General features: G+C 43.2%; 1 protein-coding gene across 1 annotated transcript in view; it reads left to right on the forward strand.

Annotated features, from left to right (window-relative positions):
- Positions 1 to 21,078, forward strand: part of LOC137561922 (olfactory receptor 1J2-like) — a 42,107-nt gene extending 21,029 nt beyond the window's left edge. Inside the window, exon 3 of the mRNA XM_068273268.1 lies at positions 20,152 to 21,078. Within this exon, the coding sequence (XP_068129369.1) occupies positions 20,152 to 21,078 (927 nt within the window). The remainder of the gene's footprint in view (positions 1 to 20,151) is intronic.
- Positions 21,079 to 21,483: the final 405 nt, after the last annotated feature.

The raw sequence follows: 21,483 nt of genomic DNA on the forward strand, positions 1-21,483 counted from the left end.
TGCTGAGTCTTCAGTGGGCGGAGACAAACACAAATTTCACTGGGAAAATGTAAACTGCAGCCATTCTTACACTATTAATTGTGGGGTTCTAAAACTTTGCACAGTTGGTCACTGGGTGACTGGGATTAATATTCAGGAAAGTGGGTGGAGCCTACAAAAAACAATCACAATTCACCTATTGATTTTCAAGGCAAATATTTAATTGCTGCCATTTTTGCACTGTTAATGGCACAAGCCTCAAACCTGGTACAGTTGATCATTGGGTGACTGGGGTTAAATATTTAGAAAAGGGGTGGGGCTACAAACAGCGAATCAGATGTGTTTCATTTCAATGAAAATTATTCATGGCAAAGACCACAAATCTCACAAACTTGGTCATTGACTGTTGACAATTGTGTGTTAGGGTTTAAAAAAGTGGCCACAGCCAACAGCAGCCAAATACATACCCGGAAACATCAGGACATCAGTGGGTGGAGAAAAATAAAAATTTAACTGCCAGAATGTAAACTGCAGCCATTCTTACACTGTCTGTCAATAGCAGGGTTCTTAAACTTTGCACAGTGGGTGACTGGGATTAATATTCAGAAAAGTAGGTGGAGCCTACAAAAGCTAATCAAATTTCACCTATTGATTTTCAAAGTAGTGGAGCCACAGTCAATTATTGATGCCAAAGACCGCAAAACTCACAAACTAGGTAATTGTGTGTTAGGATTAGAAAAAGTGGACAGAGCTAACACTAGCCAATTACATACCCGGGCAACGCCGGGCGACCAGCTAGTAATAGAATAAGTGCCTCACCCTTCAAGCAAGAAGAAGAAGTAGCACCCTGCCCCCAGGGCCGGTCCAAGCAAGAAGAAGAGGCTGGTCCAAGCAAGAAGAAGAAGTAGTGTCATATCAAACCAAGGGCAAAGAGGGATAATTTACATATTCAGTAGCAGTGCATTGTGGGTAACTTACAACTGAATTATTGCATATTTCCTTCTATTTTAGCAAGGCAAATTACACCAAGCTTTGCTTTTTTTAGTAGGAGGTCTCTTTGGTCCCTTTTATCCAGCTATACATTCCGAGTGGTTTGGGTCACCCTGAGCTGCTTGGTTACTCTGTTGTACTGGTCCAAGCCCTATCTCATACAGCCATATCAATCCTTGCCATGTACTGATGAGGACCACATGTCTGAAACAGGCTGGCGCATATGGGTGTGATACGGTTGTGTAAATTTTAAAGCTATAGGCTTGCTATACACCAGTGGTTCTAGATGCTTGCTTGGCTTACTAAGGGTGAAAATGAATTATTTGCATATTTAGTAACAGTGTATTGTGGGTAACCACAAATGTTCATTTATAGCTGAATTATTGCATATTTTCTTCTGTTTTAGGAAGGCAATTACACCAAGCTTTGCTTTTTTAGTAGGAGTGCTTTTTGGTTCCTTTTATCCCCCTATACATTCCTAGTAGTTTGGGTCACCCTGAGCTGCTTGGTTACTCTGTTGTACTGGTCCAAGCCCTATCTCATACAGCCTTATCAAACCTTGCCATGTACAGATGAGAACCAAAAGTCCGAAACAGGCTGTCTATATGTGGGTTTGATATGGCTGTGTAAAACTTATAGCTATAGGCTTGCTATACACCAGCAGTTCTGGATGCTTGCTTGGCTTAACAAGGGCGAAAAGGAATAATTTGCATATTTAGTAGTAGTGCATTGTGGGTAATCACAAATGTTCACTTACAACTGAATTATTGCAAATTTCCTTCTGTTTTAAGAAGGCAATTACACCAAGCTTTGCTTTTTTAGTAGGAGGTCTTTTTGGTTCCTTTTATCCCCCTATACATTCCGAGTGGTTTGGGTTACCCTGAGCTGCTTGGTTACTCTGTTTCTTTAGAAAGAAAGTGTCTGGTGCTCAGGGGACCAGAAATACTGCGTTCTGAAGTGGATAAAGAAGTGGTTTATACCCCTTCTGCTGCTGTTGTTATGCTGTTGTTATGAAACTGGTGTGAGTATGCCTCACAACAGTTTCAACCCAGTCCCTCCCCCCCCCAAAACAAAAACAAAAACAAAAAAACAATCTTAAAGCTATTGTGTGTTCTCACAGTTTTCAATAAATAATTTCCATTTTAAAGTTTCAAAGACTAAACCATTAAAATGTTATGAAAATAAATTTTAAAATGATTGTTGTTAGAATGTTGACAATGGAGACACAGTAGGCATCAACATTAGAACTACAAATAGTAATAATGACAACAAAGAGGGTAAGCCAATATTATAAATAAAGGTTTAAAGGCCATGGCCCTTATTGAAATTCACTTTTTCTTCTAAGTCTCCAAAGGAAATATGTCTTGTAAGCCACCAGCAAGCAAGGAATTTCTCAGATTCATGTTTAACCACTTAAGCCCTCGGTCGTTTTCACTTTATGCATCCGAGCAATGTTCACCTCCCATTCATTAGCCTATAACTTTATCACTACTTATCACAATGAACTGATCTATATCTCTTTTTTTTCCGCACAAATTAGGCTTTCTTTGGGTGGTACATTTTGCTAACAGCTACCTTACTGTAAATACATTTTAACAGTAAGAATAAGAAAAAAAAACTGAAAAATAATACATGCCTCCATAATTAAAACCCACGTATTGTATTTGCTCATTTGTCCTGGTTATTTCACCGTTTAAATTATGTCCCTATCACAATGTATGGCGACAATATTTTATTTGGAAATTTTTTGCAGCCATCACTATTTACAAGCTTATGAAAAAAAAAAATTTTCATCTTTACATAGATATTTAAAAATTTTAGACCCTTAGGTAAATATTTGTGTTTTTTTATTGTAATGTTTTTTTTTTATTATTAAACATTTTATGTGGGTATTTTTGGGAGGGTGGGATGTAAATAGTATTTGTTTTGGGTAAATATATGTGTATTTTTATATTTTTTTACATTTAGATGTAGTTTTACTTTTTGTTTGAGTTTGTGAACATGACGTCACTCTAAGCTTAACATGTATGCTTAGAGGGACATAGCAGGCAGAAAAAGCGAAGCTTCCAAGAGAAGCTGTCACTTTTTCTGCGGGGGAGAGGAATCAGTGATCGGGCACCATGGCACAATTCATTGATTCCTGGGCTAACGATCCGCAGCTGGGAGCGCGTGTGCACGTGCGCGATCGGCCGCGGGAGTGCGCAGGAGCGCACATGTCCTCCTTGACGTAGTTCTACGTCAAGGAGGACAAAGTGGTTAAAGTACTTTTTTCCCAGCTTCTTTTAGGTAATATTCCAATTGCAGAGTGTTGAAAAATTATTTTAAGCAGAGGAGGACAAATTATCTGCTAGCGGAAAACGTAAGAGAAAAAGTTAGTTGAATGAGGGCTCCTGTATTTTCAGAGGTCCCACAAGTAGGACAGCATACACAGTAAGGTGTGGACATACATTATGTGTCTATCAATCATTAATTTCATGCGAAGGATCATCCAGACCATCTTTCAGAATCAGGTTCGGCCATCATGTACAAGATTTTCAATATGGTTGCTTTTATAAGAAGTTATAATGTACTGTGTATCCCAGGCTCAGGTTCATGGGATAAAGATGCACTGACAATCTTGAGGTATTTATTCCATGACTAGCTGGTCGCCCGACGTTGCCCGGGTATGTAATTAGCTAGTGTTAGCTCTGCCCACTTTTTCTAATCCTAACACATAATTACTCAATGATGACCTAGTTTGTGAGCTTTGCAGTCTTTGGCATCAATAATTGGCATTGAAATGAAATAAATCTAATTGGCTGTGGCTCCACTCCTTTGAAAATCAATAGGTGAATTTTGATTAGCTTTTGTAGGCTCCACCCACTTTTCTGAATATTAATCCCAGTCACCCACTGTGCAAAGTTTAAGAACCCTGCCATTGACAGACAGTGTAAACATGGCAGCAGTTTACATTCTGGCAGTTAAATTTGTATTTTTCTCCACCCACTGATGTCCTAATGTTTCCCAGGTATGTATTTCGCTGCTGTTGGCTGTGGCCACTTTTCTAACCCTAACACACAATTGTCAATAGTCAATAACCAAGTTTGTGAGATTTGTGGTCTTTGGCATGAATAATTTTCATTGAAATGAAACACATCTGATTTGCTGTTTGTGGCCCCACCCCTTTTCTAAATATTTAACCACAGTCACCCAATGATCAACTGTACCAGGTTTGAGGCGTGTGCCATTACCAGTGCAAAAATGGCAGCAATTAAATATTTGCCTTGAAAATCAATAGGTGAATTGTGATTGGTTTTTGTAGGCTCCACCCACTTTTCTGAATATTAATCCCAGTCACCCAGTGACCAACTGTGCAAAGTTTTAGAACACTACATTTAATAGTGTAAGAATGGCTGCAGTTTACATTTTCCCAATGAAATTTGAGTTTGTCTCCACCCACTGAAGACTCGGCATTGCCCAGGTATGTATTTGGCTGGTGCTGGCTCCGCCCACTAACCCTAACACAAAATTACTTAATGACCAAGTTTGTGAGCTTTGCGGTCTTTGGCATCAATAATTTGCATTGAAATAAAATAAATCTGATTGGCTGTGGCTCCACCCCTTTTCTGAATTTGAACCCCAATCACCCAATGGTCAACTGTACCAAGGACAGGTGATTAACAGTGCAAGAATGGCATCAATTAAATATTCCCCTTAAAGATTAATAGGTGGATTTTGATTGGCTTTTGTAGGCCCCACCCACTTTTCTGAATATTAATCTCAGTCACCCAGTGACCAACTGTGCAGTTTGAGAACCCTACCATAAATAGTGTAAGAATTGCTGCTGTTTACATTTTCTCAGTGAAATTTGTATTTGTCTCTGCCTACTGATGACCCAGCATTGCCCGATTATGTATTTGGCTGGTGTTGGCTGCGCCCACTTTTCCTTACCCTAACACACAATTACTCAATTACTCAATGACCAAGTTTGTGAGCTTTGTCTTCGGCATCAATAAACTGCATTAAAATGAAACAAATCAGATTGGCTGTTTGGGGCTCCAACCCCTTATATAAATTTAAACCCCAGTCACGCAATGATCAACTGTACCAGGTTTGGGGCTTGTGCCATTAACAGTGCAAGAATGGCAGCAATGAAATATTCCCCTAAAAAATCAATAGGTAATTTTTGATTGTTTTTTGTAGGCTCCATCCACTTTTCTGAATATTAACCCCAGTCACCCAGTAACCAACTGTGCAAAGTTTGAGAACCCTACCATTAACAGTGTAAGAATGGCTGCTGTTTACATTTTCCCAGTAAAATTTGTATTTGTCTCCGCCCACTTATGACCCGGCGTTGCCCGCTTATGTATTTGGCTGGTGTTGGCTGTGCCCACTTTCCTAACCCTAACACACAATTAATCAATTACTCAATTACCAAGTTTGTGAGCTTTTCGGTGATTGGCAACAATAATTTGCATTGGAATGAAACAAATCTGATTGGCTATTTGTGGCTTCACCCCCTTTCTGAAATTTAACCCCAGTCACCCAATGATCAACTATACCAGGTTTGAGACTTGTGCCATTAGCAGTGCAAGAATGGCAGAAATGTAAATATTCCCCTTGAAAATCAATAGGTGCATTTTGAGTGGCTTTTATAGGCTCCAACCACTTTTCTGAATAATAATCATAGTCACCCAACGACCAACTGTGCAAAGTTTAAGAACCCTACCATTAACAGTGTAATAAAAATAAAAGTTTGCTTTCTTAAAACAGAAAGACTTTGCAATAATTCAGGTTGGAGTGAGCTTGAGATGTCTCCCAGGGCATCACTGCAAAATATATGCAAATTAACCATTGTTACCCTCAACAGCTAAACATACTTCCAGAACTGCTGGAATGCAATGATGTGTCAGCTTGTTAATTTGTACAGAGCCATAATAATCCAACATGCATACAGACTGTTTTGGATTGTTTGATCCTCATCAGTGCACAGCATAGATTAATTTGGTGCTATGCAGTAGGGCTTGTAACACCGAGGAGGTACAGACTAACCAGCAAGCTCATGGTGACCCAGAACTCATTGGAGTGTGTAAGGGACTACAATGGTCCTAAAAGCCCCCTTACTAAGATGTTAAGAAAAACAAAAGCTTTATTTCCTAAAACAGAAACAATTTGCGATAATTCAGGTTGGAGTAAGCTTAAGATGTCTCCCAGTGCATCACTGCTGAATATATGCAAATTAACCATTCTACCCTTAGAAGCTAAACACACCTCCAGTGTAACAGTGTAAGAATGGCTGCAGTTTACATTTTCCAGTGAAATTTGTATTTGTCTCTTTTTGGTTATGGAAATAAAAAGTATCCTATACTTTATTCCAGGTAATGTACTATGTGTGCCAAAATTTTTTCAAATTTGTTCAGCCGTTTTTGCGTGATCGAGTAACAAACATCCAAACATCCGAACTTTCCCATTTATTATATTAGTAGGATACTAGAAAGAATGTTGAAGAGTAGTAGATATGTGGAGTGTGTGCAAACAATCCAAGGTCTGAATTATTTACAAACAAATGTGCTCACCAAGCTGATTCATGTTTTTAGGCAATTTTAAGTTTTTGTCCTTGTCTTGACCAGTGAATGTTGTGGTAAATGTCGCATAATAAATTTTGCAATTCCATATAGCACATGTAGCAGTATTGGTTATTCTCCATTGATTAGTCACAGTTACCAGTATTTAACCAATACAGCTCCTCCCCGCGGAGTAGTGCATTTTCAAAATTGGGTTGGACGCTCATAGTATATACTTAGTCGATTACTTCAATGAAAGTGTCATTGAGCAGAAACAAAAATACAGTACAAACTTAAAAACTAGTTTCAAATATAAAATAAAACTGTTCGATATCTAAAAAGGTCATTTTTAGCAGAAAGAGGACAGATACAATTGTTTTACTCATCAGTTTATTTTCACCTTGGATGTCTTTTAAACCTCTTCTTGTGCAAGCTCTGGAAAGACTGGCCTTATACTGGTGTGTCACGAAAAATGAAAGTTGTCTATGAGGCCAACATTGACATTTGAATTCATCCTGAAAAGGACAGCTTACCTAAAACAAACCTGTAAAAGAAATATATATTGTAATCACCCCCTGAAAACCCCATACAGCATCTTCTGAGTCCTTCAGGTGTCCCATTCATCTGCTACTCCTTTCTGAAACCCAGCACCACCACATTGAAAAATTGTGCCAGCCCTGAAAATTCCTCTGGGGTCTGCTACGTCCTCACTCAGGTCACTTGGGAGAGAGTTTTATGAGGTGGAGAGGGGCATGAATAGGGTGGGAAAAGAATAGGAAAGAGACATGAGTGTGACAGACAGACACTGGAAGCCTCCCTATTCCTTTTAAAAGTTTGCACATTTTCACTACCAACAAGTTACATTATTTGCCATTTAACAACATTTAAAAAAAACAAAAACATTTTTCCTATTGTATATTTAAATTGAAATTCGGAAAAAATATCCAGTCCCCTTTTCACCCCCCCCCCCTTGTTTCCCTTCCCCTTACTATTAAACCTAGCAAATTTAATAATTCTAGAATGTATAAGAGCTACGCTATAACATTTTAAAGCCAGTGGAAATTTAGTCAAATTTCCCTGTTGAATCGGGTGTTTTTTTTGGGTCAGCTAGGCCTGTATTTGAACAGCCATATTCGGGTTGAATATAAGGGCAACTCGAATCCAAATGCCAACACTAATTGTGTAGCCACTTGAGGGAAAAAAGGTCCAGGTCTCCAGAGCTTAACCTTGCTCTGTATATTCGTACAAGTAGTCATTAACAGCATGCTGTTACTGGTGAAGCCTCTGCAACATCAGCACAACACAACACACTACAATACTACATGCTGAAGCCAGCCTAGCATGTACCATTATGGTATATCCAAGAGAAAAATGAGCTTGCTTAGGGATTTTGTAGGATTTCAAAAGCCAACTCACATACATTGGCCAGGAATCGAACCCAGGCCTACCGCTCTGTAGGCTGCTATCCACACCATTATATCACCAACACTACATGCTGAAACCTCTTCGAGCAGACTTACTTCCTGCCTCCAAAAGACACACATACATCCCCATAAAATCATTCAACAGCAACTGCGTGCACAGTCTTTGTGGCACAATTGGTTACCGTGTTTGGCTGTTAACTGAAAGGTTGGTGGTTCAAGTCCACCCAGGCATGGCCTTGCCTTTTGTGTTCAACAGTTGTCCAAAGAGAACCCCAGATAGCCAGGTAGATTCATCTCTCTCTCTCTCTCTCGTAGAGATGGTCACCGCTTTCCGCAGAATTGTATTTTCCGTAATGTAGGGTGGAAATTGTTCATTCCATTCCGTTTGGTTGGAACGGAATTGCTTTTACAATCTGGCATAATTCCGAAATTGCCTGTGAAATTCTGCCAGTATCCGTTGATGGTTTTAAGCTGAAAATTCACTTCAATGGCGTCAAGTCCTAGAGAGAGAGAGAGAGAGCTCATTTTTCTCTTGGGTATATCACAATGGTACATGCTAGGCTGGCTTCAGCATGTAGCATTGAAGTGTGTGGTGTTGGTGGTATAATGGTTAGGATAGCAGCCTACCATGTGGTAGGCCTGGGTTCAATACCTGGCTAATGTGAGTTGGCTTTTGACATCCTACAAATCCCTAAGCAAGCTCATTTTTCTCTTGGATATATCATAATGGTACATGCTAGGCTGGCTTCAGCGTGTAGCATTGTAGTGTGTTGTGTTGGTGGTATAATGGTTAGGATAGCAGCCTAGGGAGCGGTAGGCCTGGGTTTGATTCCTGGCCTATGTGAGTTGGCTTTTTAAATCCTACAAATCCCTAACCAAGCTCATTTTCTCTTGGATATATCAATATGGTACATGCTAAGCTGGCTTCAGCATGTAGCATTGTAGTGTGTTGTGTTGGTGGTACAATGGTTAGGATAGCAGCCTACAGAGCACTAGGCTTGGCTTCGATTCCTGGCCAATGTGAGTTGGCTTTTGACATCCTACAAATCCCTAAGCAAGCTAATTTTTCTCTTGGATACATCATAATGGTACACGCTAGGCTGGCTTCAGCGTGTAGTGTTGGTGTTGGTATAGTGGTGAAGAGAGCTGCCTACTAAGCACTAGACCTGGGTTCAATTCCCGGCTAAGGTATGTAAGCTGGCTTTTGAAATCCTACAATTCTCTAAAAGACAAGACCCTCCTCCGGAGGAAGAAGAGGGGAGGATTACACTTCCTGATGTAAAGCAGTGTAGGCCTGCAATTGAACATTCAATGAGATTTCTGACCTTAAAACACTGCTTTGTGTCAAATACAGATTTTTTTTCTGGTACTTTTGATGTGTATTTCACTCAACCATGTCTCCCTCCAGGTATTAGACCCCTTGAAACATCTTTTTCATCATTTTTCTAGTTAGCAGAATTTTTACTAAATTTTTAAGTTCGCCTCTTCATTGAAGTCTATTGCGGTTCGCGAAAGTTCGCGCGAACCGGACTTTCGTGGTAGGTTTGTGAACCTAAAATCGGAGGTTCGGGCCATCTCTAACCACCATTAGTGATGTTGCGAACCTCCGATTTTTGGTTCGTGAACCTCCGCGGAAAGTTCGGTTAACGAAAAAGTTTGCGAACCGCAATAGACTTCAATGGGGAGGCGAACTTAAAATTTTAGAAAAATTTCTACTGGCTGGAAAAATGATATAAAACATATTTCCAGAGATCTAATACCTGGAGGAAGTCCCTCCACCTTCCTAACCTTCTATCTATTCCCTCCTCCCTCCAACCAGAGGGAGGAGAGTCTCATCTGCCAGGGAATTATAGTATTTGAAAAGCCAGCTTACATACCATGGCTGGGAATTGAACCCAGGTCTCAGTGTATGGTAGGTAACTAACATATCCATTATACCACCAACACTACTAGCTGAAGCTAGCCTAGCATGTACCATTTATGCTCGATCCAAGAGAAAAATTAGACAAGACAAATAACATTTATATCACACTTTTCTACTGGCAGACTCAAAGCACCAGCCCTTAAACATTACAGCATGCAGCCACTGCTTAAGGATTTGTAGCCAGGCATGGCCTTGCCTTTTGTGTTCAACAGTTGTCAAGAGAAAAATTAGACAGGACAAATAACATTTATATCACGCTTTTCTCCTGGCAGACTCAAAGCACCAGAGCTGCAGCCACTAGGGCATGCTCTATAGGCAGTAGCAGTGTTAGGAAGACTTGCCTAAGGTCTCCTACTGAATAGGTGCTGGCTTACTGAACAGACAGAGCCAAGCTTTGAACCCTGGTCTCCTTTGTCAGAGGCAGCGCCCTTATCCATTACACCATCCAGCCACTGCTTAAGTATTTGTAGCCAGGCATGGCCTTGCCTTTTGTGTTCAACATTTGTCCAAAGAGAACCCCAGATAGGCAGGTAGTTTCTCTGTTAGTTACCTACCATACACTAGCTGTCCTGACTGAGGAGGAATGGAGGATGGCTGGCTGGCTGGGGATGAGCAGTTTGTTTGTCACAGACTCGCAGCCAGCCAGCGTGTCATTGTGTTCAGCTGCAGCATGTCATGTCTCTGGTTGTTGCATATGCTCTCTTTCTGACTGAGGACATTAAATGAAGCAGAGGAAAGTACTGTGCAATCATTCCAGCAGGCAGCAAAAAGTCTAGAATCACCCCTGCATGGTCCATTAGATTAGAGCATCCTTGGAGCATCCTTACCAAATTTATATACAAGGGGCACTGCTGGTTTGTACAAAACAGTTATTTTTTTCTATATTACGATATGGAAAATAGGAAGCAGCACCTGCATGTGATGTCATGCTGGGAGTCCAAAGAATGACTTTTTCTGTAAGCCTTAAGGACCACACAAAGTTGCAAACAATTTTGTCTTCTTATTCTCAAAAAATGCTTCCCCCACTATTGTGAAACTCTTTCCTTTTCTTTTATAAATAGGACACTGTTCCATTTTGATGCATTGGGCTACTTCCTCCAGATGCCAGAAGAAACCACAAAAAGATCTCTTTATTAGCATCAAGTTTAGATGTGTGTTTAGATCAAGGTCCAACAGGATCCCAACTAATCGGCCTGTATGACCAAACTGCTCTCAAATCAGAATATGTAGCTTTTATTCACATTTGGATCAACAGAACTGGTATATCTTGATAAACACTACAGGTTTTGCTTGAAACTTTACCCTGATACGAGGACAATTCTTCAGCACACAATTAGTGTTGGGCGAACAGTGTTCGCCACTGTTCGGGTTCTGCAGAACATCACCCTGTTCGGGTGATGTTCGAGTTCGGCCGAACACCTGACGGTGCTCGGCCAAACCGTTCGGCCATATGGCCGAACTAAGAGCGCATGGCCGAACGTTCCCCGAACGTTCGGCTAGCGCTGTGATTGGCCGAACGGGTCACGTGGTTCGGACCCGAACGCGCTCTGATTGGCCGAACTGTCACGTGGTTCGGGTAAATAAATACCCGAACCACGTCATATCTCCGCCATTTGTCTGTGGGTTTAGCTTTGGGTAGGCAGGCAGGGTAGTTCGCGCTCCAGCCACGCTAGCCAGGGTCCCCCCCAGTCATTGTGTGTCGCTGCTGGGAATAGTAGTACACCGCTCGCTCAGCATTCTGTTTACTGCCACTCTGTGTACCTCGCTCAGCCACACTATATAGCATTCTGTTTACTGCCACTCTGTGTCTGCTGGGAATAGTAGTACACCGCTTGCACAGCCACACTATATAGCATTCTGTTTACTGCCACTCTGTGTACCTCGCTCAGCCACACTATATAGCATTCTGTTTACTGCCACTCTGTGTCTGCTGGGAATAGTGGTACACCGCTCGCTCAGCCACACTATATAGCATTCTGTTCACTGTTCTGTGTCTGCTTGGAATAGTGGTACACCGCTCGTTCAGCCACACTATATAGCATTCTGTGTACTGTTCTGTGTCTGCTGGGAACAGTAGTACACCGCTCGTTCAGCCACACTATATAGCATTCTGTGTACTGTTCTGTGTCTGCTGGGAACAGTAGTACACCGCTCGCTCAGCCACACTATATAGCATTCTGTTCACTGTTCTGTGTCTGCTGGGAATAGTGGTACACCGCTCGCTCAGCCACACTATATAGCATTCTGTTCACTGTTCTGTGTCTGCTGGGAATAGTGGTACACCGCTCGCTCAGCCACACTATATAGCATTCTGTTTACTGTTCTGTGTCTGCTGGGAATAGTGGTACACCGCTCGCTCATCCACACTATATAGCATTCTGTTCACTGTTCTGTGTCTGCTGGGAATAGTGGTACACCGCTCGCTCAGCCACACTATATAGCATTCTGTTCACTGTTCTGTGTCTGCTGGGAATAGTGGTACACCGCTCGCTCAGCCACACTATATAGCATTCTGTTCACTGTTCTGTGTCTGCTGGGAATAGTGGTACACCGCTCGCTCAGCCACACTATATAGCATTCTGTTCACTGTTCTGTGTCTGCTGGGAATAGTGGTACACCGCTCGCTCAGCCACACTATATAGCATTCTGTTCACTGTTCTGTGTCTGCTGGGAATAGTGGTACACCGCTCGCTCAGCCACACTATATAGCATTCTGTTTACTGTTCTGTGTCTGCTGGGAATAGTGGTACACCACTCGCTCATCCACACTATATAGCATTCTGTTCACTGTTCTGTGTCTGCTGGGAATAGTGGTACACCGCTCGCTCAGCCACACTATATAGCATTCTGTTCACTGTTCTGTGTCTGCTGGGAATAGTGGTACACCGCTCGCTCAGCCACACTATATAGCATTCTGTTCACTGTTCTGTGTCTGCTGGGAACAGTAGTACACCGCTCGTTCAGCCACACTATATAGCATTCTGTGTACTGTTCTGTGTCTGCTGGGAACAGTAGTACACCGCTCGTTCAGCCACACTATATAGCATTCTGTGTACTGTTCTGTGTCTGCTGGGAACAGTAGTACACCGCTCGTTCAGCCACACTATATAGCATTCTGTTCACTGTTCTGTGTCTGCTGGGAATAGTGGTACACCGCTCGCTCAGCCACACTATATAGCATTCTGTTCACTGTTCTGTGTCTGCTGGGAACAGTAGTACACCGCTCGTTCAGCCACACTATATAGCATTCTGTGTACTGTTCTGTGTCTGCTGGGAACAGTAGTACACCGCTCGTTCAGCCACACTATATAGCATTCTGTTCACTGTTCTGTGTCTGCTGGGAATAGTGGTACACCGCTCGCTCAGCCACACTATATAGCATTCTGTGTACTGTTCTGTGTCTGCTGGGAACAGTAGTACACCGCTCGTTCAGCCACACTATATAGCATTCTGTTCACTGTTCTGTGTCTGCTGGGAATAGTGGTACACCGCTCGCTCAGCCACACTATATAGCATTCTGTTCACTGTTCTGTGTCTGCTGGGAATAGTGGTACACCGCTCACCCGTCACTGTATAGCATTGTGCTCTGTGTCGCTGCTGGGAATAGTGGTACTGTATAGCATTTCTGTACTGCCACTGTACTGCTGCCAGTCAGCGTGTACTGTAAGGATAAGTGAAATGAGGAAGAAATCCGGTGAAAGAGGGAGGGGCAAGGGAAGAGGTGTTTCCCCTGACGGTTCACGTACAGGCCACAGGGGAGCACCCAAGAAAACCCACTCAATACCACCCATGTTGTCCAGGACAACAACCCTCACAAATCCAAAAGAACAGGACCAGATAATTACTTGGATGACCTCTCAAGCGTCCAGCAGTGGGTTAAGCAGCACCAGCACATCACGCACGAGGTCCGAGTCCTCAGCCAGTTACAAGGAGCCAGTGGGCACAAAGCTGACACAACCGGCAGCGACACCACGCACACAACTGCCAGATAACCAGTCCGATGAATTACCTCAGGACACAATGGGGTATTCGCAGGAGCTATTCCCAGCCCAACAAACTTCCACCTTTCAAAGGTCAATGGAGGAACAGCCAGAAATGTTGTGCCTGGATTCACAACCGTTAACTGTGGGAAATGTACCGCGCACTGAAATACGAGGCGAGTCCGAAGAGGACTCGGAAACCCAAATCCCAGAGCAATTTGGGCAGGAGGGGTTGCAATTGCAGGAGGTCGGCCGACAAGATCTGGAAGACGACGTTGGAGTGTGCTGCGCAGAGGTTGTTGTGGGGAGCTCTACTCCACGGCGGTGGCCCACAATGACATATGACGAGTTTGAGGAGATGGAAGAGGAGGGTATGGACAATGTGGACAGAGACCCAGATTTTGTTTGTGAACGAGAACATCGCCGTCGTAGCAGCAGCACAGATGAGTCTGTTGAAGAACACACTGCTGCACGAGTTCGCCTTGTGCCACAAGGTAGGCGGCGCGCAATTTCAGGCACCACAAGCGTGGAAGTTCAAGTGAGAGGCAAAAGAGGAGCAAACAGAAATCGCCAGCAAGGAGGCAGGTGCTCCAAAGTCTGGGCTTTCTTTGAAGACTGCACTGAGGATGTTACCATGGCGATTTGCAAGGTGTGCAAGACCCGCCTGAGCAGGGGGAAAAATATTAACAACCTCTCCACCACCAGCATGAGCCGTCACATGCTATCCAAACATCCCACTCTTTGGGCAAACGCGTCAGGACAGGGTACCAGAAACAACACTGCCTCCCTTGGGTTCACCAGACCCGCCTCAGCAGCAGCAGTAGCCCAGCCATTGCGTGGTTCACAACATTCACAAACATCAGACGACGCTGACACTGTCACTTTCCGGAGTAGTGCTCTTGAGGTCTCCCAGTGTTCATCAAACACAACAACCAACAGCCCTTCCGTGTGCAGCGCTACGGTTCAGTTGTCTGTGTCGGAGATGTTTGAGCGCAAGAGGAAATTGCCAGCAAATGACCCCCGGGCCGTGGCAGTAACAGCCAGCATAGCCAAGCTTCTGGCCTGCGAAATGCTGCCATATCGATTGGTGGAGACAAACAGCTTCAAGGGCATGATGTCAGTGGCCATCCCACGTTACGTGGTTCCCAGCCGCTACCACTTTGCACGCTCTGCAGTGCCTGAGTTGCATGAGCACGTGGTCAGCAAAATAACCCGAAGCTTGAAGAATGCCGTTGCCTGCAAGGTTCACCTCACCACTGACACCTGGACGAGTGCGTTCGGCCAGGGTAGATACATCTCCCTTACCGCGCACTGGGTGAACCTTGTGGAGCCTGGCAGCGATTCCTCACCTGCTACGGCACGGGTGTTGCCCACGCCACAAACAGCTGCACCGCCGTCCCTCCCACTGGATAACAGCAGCACCTACCTCTCTGACTCCTTCTCCTCCAACGCATCTCAAAGCTGTACCTCATCCGGAAACGCTAACCCAGCAGCAGTAGGATCGTGGAAGCAGTGCAGCACAGCTGTTGGCATGCGTCAGCAAGCGTTGCTGAAGCTAATCTGCCTTGGGGATAAGCAGCACACAGGGGAGGAAATTTGGAGGGGAATAAAGGAACAGACGGATTTGTGGCTGGCACCGCTGGACCTGAAACCGGGCATGGTTGTGTGTGATAATGGGAGTAATCTCATTCGCGCTTTAAGGTTGGCTAAGCTGACACACATCCCTTGCCTGGCGCACGTGATGAACCTAGTAGTTCAGCGGTTCCTGAGGACATACCCAGGCGTGCCCGATCTGCTGTTGAAGGTGCGTCGAGTGTCCAAACATTGTAGAAATTCCAGTACTGCTTCGGGGGCACTCGCCAAGATGCAGGAGCGCTTCAATCTCCCCCACCATCGCTTGCTGTGTGATGTCCCTACGCGCTGGAATTCTACGCTGCACATGCTAGCCCGCTTTTGCGAGCAGAAGAGTGCAGTGGTCCAGTACATGACGGCGCAGTACCGAGGCGCATCCGGCCAGCTGCCAAGCTTCTGTGGATCCGATTGGGCCAACATGTTGGACCTCTGCCAAGTCCTCCAAAATTTTGAGCAATCCACGTTGCTTGTGAGCAGTGACAACTCTTCAGTCAGCATTACCATACCACTGCTGTGTTTACTGAAGAGGTCGATGTTAAAAATCAAGGAAACAGCTGTCATGATGCAACTGGGGGAATCTGAAGGAGAAAACGATCAGCGTGATGGTACCAACATCAGGCCATCCGCCTCAGGGAACGCTGGCCCCAGCAGCTATGACGAAGAAGAGGAGGAGGAACAGCTGGAGTTGGAGCAGGAATTTCATGCCACCACTGACGAGGGCCAGAGCGGTGCACGTTGGACTTCCACAATTCAACGCGAATGGTCAGCAGAAGCAGACCAGGAGGAAGGTGACGACTATGATGCATCACAACAACTATCACAACGCTCACAAGAGGATGATGAGGATTCTGGTAGGACTCTGGCACACATGGCTCAATTCATGCTAGACTGCATTGAACGTGACCCACGCATTGTGCGCATTCTGGACAACACCAATTACTGGGTTTATACCCTTCTGGATCCACGGTACAAACACAATGTTCCAAAACTGCTTGAAGAAAGAGTCAGACAGGTCAAAATGGAAGAATACCAGCAGGCCCTTGTGGAGACTTTAGAGAGGAGATTGACATCCTCCCCCTCCTCTAGCCAGTTGTACGCAGACAGACTGACTTCCGCAAACCCAGGACGACCAGGAGGGCAGCAAACAACGCAAGCCGCAGCTAGTACCCAAAAGGGAATGGTATCGGCAGTGTCCTTGGAGTGGGAAAATTTTCTGACACCCATGCAGCCGCAGCCCACTGAACAGCAAGCGTGCAGATCCACCTCCAACACCGATCGCCTGGAGAAGATGGTCAAGGACTACATGTCAGATGGCGTAGCTGTGTCGAACCATCCATCTGCACCCTTCAACTATTGGGTATCGAAGCTAGACACCTGGCACGAACTGGCAATGTACGCAATAGAGGTGCTGGCTTGCCCGGCAGCCAGCGTTATGTCGGAACGCTGTTTCAGTGCTGCCGGAGGCATCGTCACAGATCGGCGTATCCGCCTCTCTACAGACAATGCAGACCGTCTGACTCAAATTAAAATGAATCAATCCTGGATTGGAAATGACTACGCAACACTCCAGGACCCCAACCAAGTAACATGACCAATGAACATCTGGGATGGTGTTGCGTTTCCGGGCCCTGTTTATTGAACCTCTCATCTGTATTACATTTATGACTGCATGGCGGCAAAAAGCATTGCTGCTATATCCGCACGCTTTTTGTCCACATGCAAGGCCTGGGTTGTTGTGTCTCACAAAGCGTGGCCTTCTCCTCCTGCGCCTGCTCCTGTTCCATCACGTCTGCTGCTGCTGGGTTAGCGTTGCCGCGTGGTCCCTGTTTATTGAACCACTTATCTTTATTACATTTATGACTGCATGGCGGTACAAAGCATGCTATCCGCACGCTTCTTGCCCTCATGCAAGGCCTGGGTTGTTGTGTCTCACAAAGCGTGGCCTTCTCCTCCTGCGCCTCCTCCTGTTCCATCACGTCTGCTGCTGCTGGGTTAGCGTTGCCGCGTGGTCCCTGTTTATTGAACCACTTATCTTTATTACATTTATGACTGCATGGCCGTACAAAGCCTGCTATCCGCACGCTTCTTGCCCTCATGCAAGGCCTGGGTTGTTGTGTCTCACAAAGCGTGGCCTTCTCCTCCTGCGCCTGCTCCTGTTCCATCACGTCTGCTGCTGCTGGGTTAGCGTTGCCGCGTGGTCCCTGTTTATTGAACCACTTATCTTTATTACATTTATGACTGCATGGCGGTACAAAGCCTGCTATCCGCACGCTTCTTGCCCTCATGCAAGGCCGGGGTTGTTGTGTCTCACAAAGCGTGGCCTTCTTCTCCTCCTGCGCCACCCTCCTCCTGTTCCATCACGTGTGCTGCTGCTGGGTTAGCGTTACCGGTCCCTTTTCCTGGAACCTCTTATATGTATTACATTTATGACTGCATGCCGACAAAAAACATGTTACCTGTGCAAAGAAAACAGACATTTCCCGCATTTAAAAGACAGTTTTCCCTTTGAAACTTTAAAATCGATTTTCTCAAAAACTATAAGCTCTTTTTGCTAATTTTTTTTTCCTCTTGTACCCACTCCCAAGGTGCACATACCCTGCAAATTTGGGGTATGTAGCATGTAAGGAGGCTTTACAAACCACAAAAGTTCGGGTCCCCATTGACTTCCATTATGTTCGGAGTTCGGGTCGAACACCCGAACATCGCGGCCATGTTCGGCCTGTTCGGCCCGAACCCGAACATCTAGATGTTCGCCCAACACTACACACAATCCCTTGGAGACAAAGTATTTATATATGTAAAAATCTTTTAATTAAAGACGTGAGCAAAAAGGTCCTAGGGATACAATCATAAGGGAATAATTCATATTCTGTACAGGTGTATAAATACGTGTCTTTATTCATGAGAATATCTTATTTTTAAGCTAATAACATACTGACTGACACAGTTTAGTCAAGTGTGAGTTTGTACATTTCTGCTGTACTAAAAAAAAATATATGATTTTAATGCTTTTTTATTTATTTTAAAGCAGTAGCAAAATAATCCCTTATATTCATCCCTTATATTCTATTTCTTTATGTTACAGTTTATTTTTTTGTATTACTTCGCATTCTATTTTAGTTTTTAAATTGTGTATACTATATGAAAGTATAAATAATTATCAAAAAATGATGTTTACATTTTTATCAGGGTTTAAACAATGTCCAAAATAATCACACTCATCTATATTTTTGTAGGATTTTAACATATGGATTTTAACCCTGGATTGGAGACTTCTGTAAGTTCCATATTTTGATATTGTCCTATTTTTGTAGTTTTTAAAGTTTTTTTGATTTTTTTTTAACTTTATTTTTGCTACACAATGAGGGGTTTTATAACTACTTTATAGCTTTCAAGTTTAAATTGTTTGGACAGTTTCCCAAATATTTCTATCTACTCACTAGAAAAGGGACATTTTTGTATGTTTCAAATAATAGGGAGTTTTGAATCAGGAGGATCCCATTTATTGGCTAACTTAGAGATGGATAAAAAGTGAGCTTTCAGCTTATAAAAAGCCTTCGTTTGACTGGTTTCTGACAAATACTGAAAAACACAGCTTATTTACACTGACATACAGAGGAGAAACATTCTTTAGCAAACATAAATGTAATTAGATTCCTCAACTGTTACTCAGGAGGCTTTCCCAGGCACCCTGGCTAAATTAATCAGATCAACAGTTCCCTCAACATAACATAAAGTAGACTCTGGTGATGGGGAGACATCGTAAATTCCGAGTTCAAATTGTAACTGGGCTGGTTACATGTACCATTAATTCTAAGCTTAAGAGAATTGTAGCATTTAAAACAAACCAGCACATGAAAGCAAATAAAATGAATAGTGACAGTGAACACCATCTTACACAGCATATGGCACACACAATGAATGAAAAGATAGAAAAATTAAAAATTGTGGCATTTAAAACCCGTCGTACCAGCACAAGAAGTTGGAGTCCTTGTTTAAACCATCTTCTACAGTTTTGAACCAAGGTATAAACTTTGTTTCTTGTGTTAGTCTCATGTTTCCCGATTTGAAGCCACCCATTAATACAGTGACGCGAAAATCGCTTAAACTGTGTCCAGGTAAACAAAAGTGTGTTGGTGTCGTGAGATCAGTATACTGTACATCTATAATCTAAGGTGGTGCTCAAAGACTTGCACCAAAATCACAACTACATGTTCTCAGTAGGGTTTAGAAATTATCAGCATGAATATTCTTTTCAGCTCTCTTTCTCCCACAATGACTGCTTCTTCTATCCAGAATTTATAAGATCAAATGGCACACATCTTGGGTGCAGCACAAAAGAGGCAGCTAAGCTAAGACAACAGATGAAGATATGAAGTAAAGTCAGGAGTGCAACCCTCTGGTATTGCTCTTGAGAGAAATAAAAACAGCAACTGAATGCCTGGTATGAGGGGAAAAGTACATATTCTACTAATAGGTTACTTTTTTGTTGTTTTTTGTCAGACCACATGGTAGGCAGCACTTTGAGCTTCTTTGACTGAAGAAGATACATTTTAGGAAAGTGTCTAAGATGTTTTATAGTTTTTTTTTTTTTTTTTAGAATTGTATGTTGCATTAAAGCACTGTATATGTTAACATTTTAGAGGTATTTTAGGTATTTATTCTCTCATGGTACCCAGGGAATAGTTAAAAGTAATGTCACCACAATCTTCCTCTTGGGATTTCACACACCAAAACTGACTCTATTGCTCTTCACCCTGGTCCTGGTGATATATTGTGTGACATTATGTGGAAACCTCTTAATCATCCTTCTGGTGTCCTTCAGCATGATCCTCCATTCTCCAATGTACTTTTTCCTCACCCAACTCTCCATAGCTGACATCATCTTGACCACAGCTGTTTCTCCGAATATGTTACATGTTTTACTGCATGAATGGGGTTCTCTGTCCCTCTCTGGCTGCATCTCTCAGCTTTATTTCTCTGGGATGTCAATAACATCTGAATGTTTCCTCCTGACAGTGATGTCCTACGACCGCTACTTAGCAGTTTGTTCTCCATTACATTATACTTCAACCATGAACCATGCGCTTTGCGTTAAATTCATTCTTGCATGCTGGCTGATAAGTTGTTGTTTTCTATTCACGTTAACATTTGGGATAAGTCAGTTGCAGTTCTGTGGGCCAGACACTATCGATCATTTCTTATGTGATTTTAACCCTTTCTTGGAACTCTCTTGTTCAGACGTGTCCATTGTTCAGATGGAATCCACCTTGCTAGGAATTCCTGTGTTAGTGTTACCCTTCCTTATGATAATCCTCTCCTATATGTACATTGTATCGAACATATTAAAGATCTCCTCATTTGCAGGAAGACTGAAGTCTTTTTCCACTTGTAGCTCCCATCTGACAGTGGTATCAATATTTTACGGAACTCTTACTGGCTCATACATGCTTCCAAATAAGGTGCAGTCTCAGATGGCTAGTAAGATAATGGCCATGTTTTACACCATGTTTAGTCCTTTGATAAATCCATTTATATATAGCTTGAGGAACAGAGACATCAAGCAAGCTTTCAAAGCCCTTTATAAGAAAATGACTTACTATTAAATGTGTTTAATAAAATTGAATAATTGGATGTTTTAATACTGTAGTGAATACAACGCTGGCCTTACAACACTGAGTCGCAGATTCCTATATCAGCCAGGGAACTATCTGCACAGAGTTTTGTATGTTCTCCCCATGTCTACTTGGGTTTGCCCTGGGGATTTAGGTGTCCTCTCACATCTCAAAAACATACTGATAAGTTAATTGGATTCTCCCATAAAATTGACACTAGACTACAATGGACATATGACTATGGTCTGGATTATAATGTGAGCTCCTCTGAGGGACAGTTAAAGACAAGATTTTATATACTCTGTAAAGTGGTGTGGAAGATGTTGGTGCTCTATAAATCCTACTAATATAATAAATGGGAAAGTTCGGATGTTTGGATGTTTGTTACTCGATCAC

Source organism: Hyperolius riggenbachi, chromosome 3 (genome assembly GCF_040937935.1).
Source record: "Hyperolius riggenbachi isolate aHypRig1 chromosome 3, aHypRig1.pri, whole genome shotgun sequence".
In the NCBI taxonomy this organism is placed as follows: Eukaryota; Metazoa; Chordata; class Amphibia; order Anura; family Hyperoliidae; genus Hyperolius; species Hyperolius riggenbachi.